The 4875-nt window shown below is 37.4% G+C and overlaps 1 protein-coding gene across 1 annotated transcript; it reads right to left on the bottom strand.

The window, feature by feature from the left end:
• Positions 1 to 3657: 3657 nt before the first annotated feature.
• Positions 3658 to 4596, bottom strand: LOC122700239 (olfactory receptor 4C46-like). Its single transcript, XM_043912996.1, has one exon. The coding sequence runs from the start codon at positions 4594 to 4596 to the stop codon at positions 3658 to 3660; it is 939 nt and encodes a 312-aa protein (XP_043768931.1).
• Between the last annotated feature and the right edge of the window lie 279 nt (positions 4597 to 4875).

The following is a 4875-nucleotide window of genomic DNA, read 5'->3' as shown; positions in this document are numbered from 1 at the left end:
GGTTGACTGAAAGTCATGAACAAGGAATTAAGGCCTTGAGGGACAAGCAGGAAAAACCCATTTTGGGTGCAGGTGGAGAAAGCCTGGCAGAAAACACCCCTCTGATAGCACAGACGGTAAAGTATCTGTCTATGATGCAGGAGACCCAGGTTTGATCCCCGGGTGGGGAAGATCCCCTGGAGAAGGAAATGTATTCAGCATTCTTGCCTGGAGAATTCTATGGACAGAGGAGCCTGGCGGGCTACAGTCCATGGGGTCACAAAGAGTTGGACACGGCTGAGTGACTAACACACGCACACAGTACATCTAGGCTGAGTTGGAAGATTGATGACTGGGGTGCCTGTGCAGTTGATTGGAATCCCCCTGTAGACGGGCCACTGCGACCCAAGGGGAAAGTGTCCGTGGGAGTGTCAGTAAAAGCGGAGGAAGCACCAGTGGGTGCCATCCCTCCTGCCTCCCGCGATTGTAACACACACAGTGTTGAAAGCTACAGAGCCAGAACAAGATGAAAAAGAAACATACTTAATCCAGAAGGAGATGCCTCTTGGAACACGTCTCCTGATCAAGCTTAACATCATGTCAGGTCAAGGACAGCGAGAAATGCTTACAGGATCCATTTTCATTAATATGGAGTCGGTAATAATGGGTTTATATGTAGCTCAGAGGCAATTAATTGATAAGTGGCATAAGAATTTTATCCTTAATTCTTTGAACCCATTTTCTATACACTGACGCTCAAATATATGGTGTAATATGACCAAGCCTTAAGTTAAAGTCAGAACTGAGATATATACTGGGATATGACTCTTTATCCTACATACTTTTTGCTTATTATACAGCTTTAAGTAAGACTTCCCTTTTTTGTTGGTAATAATTTTTTTTATTGTAAAACTTAAAAATAAGCAAGCATCTAATTTGTTGGAAGATTTATAATTTCATATAATTTCACTATTGGTTATGCTCTGGTACCTCATTAATCCTTCACTGAAGAACACAGGCAGAGATGAACAATCACTTGGAGGTGGTATAATAGAACAGATTTAAGCATCTTTGTTATTTAAGTTTTTAACTCTGAGTTTTCATGGCTCAGTAAGCATGCTGTTGCGTTGCTGTTTCCTCCCTGACTCGCGTCTGACTCTCTGTGACCCCGTGGACTGCAGCCCTCCAGGCTCCTCTGTCCTTGGGATTTCCCAGGCAAGAATACTGGAGTGGGTTGCCATGCCCTCCTCCTGGGGAATCTTCCCAACCCAAGGATGGGACCCACTCAGATTCTTTACCACTGAGCCATGCGGAAAGCCCTTCTACTTACCTAGGTCTTCTTTAACTTCTTTTAGTGATGTTTTCAGTTTTTAGTGTACAGTTTATCCACCACTTTGGTAAAATTTCTTCATAAGCATTTTATTCTTTCTGATAGTTCTGCCTACATAACTATTTAAAAAAAATTTTTAAATTGTTAATTCCTAGTATATTGAAATATAGCTAGTTTTGTATTGATTCTAATAATTTTCTTGTGTGTGTGGATTATTTAGATTTTTTTTCTACATAAGATAATGTCATTCGTTAGTATAGTTTTACTTCTTCCTTTCCAATTTGTATACCTTTTATTTCTGTTTCTAGTCTAACTTTTCTGACATTACTCTTCAGGAAAATATTAAATAGAAGTGATGAAAGTGAACATGTTCTGATTTTATGAGGTGAGCGTTCAACCTTTCACCATTAAGTATGTCTTCATTATAGGAGAAACCTTGGCATATATTTGTTTCTGACATAGAGCATGTCAGCTTTCAGGAGCACTTTGTCCCAGGTCTTACTGTAAACTGTCACCTATCTGGTCATGTAATTGTTTTCAAAAGGCCATTCCACAATGTTATTCACCAAGTTTCTATTAAGTTCTTTTGTCTATAATTTGCAAATATTTCTTTGACTCTCTCTCTTCATGTTAGATGGGTTTCCCTGGATGCAAATCCTGAGATGGGATTTTATGGAAGGAGAAGGGATTTAATGAAGCTATTGTGGTAGGAGAAGAAAGGATGTAGTCTAAACTAGATTCTGAATTCAGCCTGTAGTCACAAGAGCTCTAGAGTATAATTTTATGGGTCCTACACTCTGAGAAGGCAGGACCTAAATCTGTTTTTATTAGTCACTGAAGACCCAACAAATGTCCATTTGTCTGATTCATTATTTGAGCTCAAAAATATTTACTGATAAATGAATGAAGGACAGAGGAATAATGGAAAACATTTATTATGAAATTGCTTTGTATGTAGATATAGTCACAGATTAAAAAAGTTTTTAATAATGAAATGTTGCCAAAAGGTAAAGATTAACAGAGAAATATAATATGAATAGCTCATATGTATATAAGATAATGAAATCTTGCTGAGACAGGAAAAACATCAAGGTAAATTATTTGCTCATATTGCTGATAATTTCAGTTTTCCTTTCTTTCTCTCAAAAAAAAAAAGAATAAAAGAAATTGTGAATTCCCTAAACAGTTCACCTAGAATTCTCAGAATCTGAATTAAATAAAGTTAAATAAAAGGTAGGAAAAAATTCTCTCAAATACAGTGCCTTTTTTTCCTCTTTATTTTTTTGAGATTTTATTTTGCTTTCACCTTTTATTTATTCATTCAATGTGTATTACTAAACAGAAATTGTGCTACTCTGAAGAAACTATCATAATATGCCAGGCAAGTTCTTTACGGACTATGACTGCATATTTAATAGATAGAAATTCCTATCTGACATCAAGAGTTTCTTTTATTTGAGTCATCACACTTATGGATGGTTTTCCAACCTAAGATGGTGACATGAACAATGGTAAGTGCTATGAAACCTACTAGGAAATTTTAAAAAAATCATGCAATCTCGATTCAACTATTATAAATGTTCAATGGACAATTTTATTATTAAATATATTTATGTTTAATTGGAGGATAATTGTTCTAATGTGTTCATCAAAACCCACTATTGTGTTGGGTTTTATAACAGTAAAATAGTTGCATGTTACAGCCAACAAATCACGATCAACTATAATATATAAAGTGAACAGTTGGCAATGAAAAGTTGTTGGATTTTTAGTTATAGTAGCAAAATGAAATGTACTATACACAACGTGTCCAGCATAGTCTCTGTCTCAATAAAAGGTAGTTAGTAATTATCTTCCCTTTCTATCATTTCTTGGCTATCTATGAAGGCACTCAGGACTTCGGTCAGGGAAAGGGGTCTGACTCTGATCACTGACTGGTGTATGTGCTTCGACACCATCCCTTTTCCTTCAATTCCACCACTTGTAAAATTGGAATAATAGCAACATTGTAACAATCTCTTTGTGTTGTTAGAGAGATTACTGGTAAATACTAATCTACTTAGTACTTCTTTCATTTTATTAGATGAAAAATCTATGAATCCACATACAAAGTTGAAACTAGTAAAAATAAACCTCAATTTGGGAGAATTTTCTAAAGATGGAAAGAATGGTTTTGATACATGTTTTTCTCTTTTTCTGAGAACTTATTTCTGTTCCCCTCAGTGCAGAATGTATAATTTGCAGTGAATAATTTACTTCTTTATTCTTTACATACTCCTTGTTGAAATCATCCAAAATACACTTTGACCTTTGTATCAGACGAATTAATGTTTGGCTCTAAAGCACATTTATAAGACACCTGAAGTAACTTTCCTACTACACAATTTCCTAATGGCATTTTCCATCTGGGCATTTCTCAAGGTATAGATTAAGGGATTTAACATGGGAGTTATCACAGTATAAAATACAGCAACTGCTTTATCAATAGGTAAGGTAGCTGCAGGTCTCATGTACACAAATATGCAGGGCACAAAGTATAAAATGACCACTGTGATGTGGGAGATGCAGGTGGAGAGGGCTTTTCGTCTTGCTTCCAAGCTGTAGGCCCTTAGGGAACGCAAGATGACCACATAGGAGACCAGCAGGAGAAGGAAGTTTAACAGACAGATGAAGCCACTGTTGGCAGCAATGAAGAGCCCGAGAGTGTGGGTATCAGTGCAGGCAAGACTGAGCAAAGGGTTCAGGTCACACATAAAGTGGTCTACGACATTAGGGCCACAGAAGGGTAAGTGGAAGATGAAGAGGATCTGTATGAATCCATGAAGAAAGCCTCCCACCCATGACACTCCCACTAGCAGCCCACATACCCGCCAGTTCATGATGCTTGTATAGTGCAAGGGCTTGCAGATGGCCACATAGCGGTCATAGGCCATCACAGTGAGCAGGATGACTTCAGCACCTCCAAAGAAATGTTCCCCAAAGATTTGGGTCATACATCCATTAAATAAGATGGTTTTCTTTTCATGGAGTGAATCTACAATCATCTTAGGGGCACACACAGAGGAGTAGCAGGCATCAATAAAGGAGAGATAGGCCAGGAAAAAGTACATGGGGGACCCCAAAGATGGGCTTGCAGTGATGGTGACCATGATAAGCACATTTCCTACCACAGTGATGATGTAGATGACAAAGAACACAGCAAATACAATTTTCTGCATCTTTGGATTCTCTGTGAGCCCCAGTAGAACAAACTCTGTCACATTGTTCCTGTTCTCCATGTGTTTCATGAAATGGTTTATTCCTGACCTAAAAGTGAGAGAGTTAATTCTTAGGTAGGTTGATAAGGAGTCTAGGGCCCTCAAAGAGAAATGGTCCAGGGCTCTGGAGGAGGAGAAAGATATAAACATCTTTTTCTACATTGCTTTGTCTTAGTCACATAAAATGTTCTTTCTTAAACTGAGGTTTTATGACAATAATCTTTAAAATTAACTTTCTTTAAGCCCATGTTTTTTTTCTTAAACTGAGTTTTCATGACAATAACTTTTAAAATGAACTTTCTTTAAGCC

The sequence above is a fragment of the Cervus elaphus genome, chromosome 1, assembly GCF_910594005.1.
Source record: "Cervus elaphus chromosome 1, mCerEla1.1, whole genome shotgun sequence".
NCBI lineage: Eukaryota > Metazoa > Chordata > Mammalia > Artiodactyla > Cervidae > Cervus > Cervus elaphus.
The sequence above is the reverse complement of the archived record's forward strand: the minus strand, read 5'-3'. Positions and strand labels throughout refer to the sequence as shown.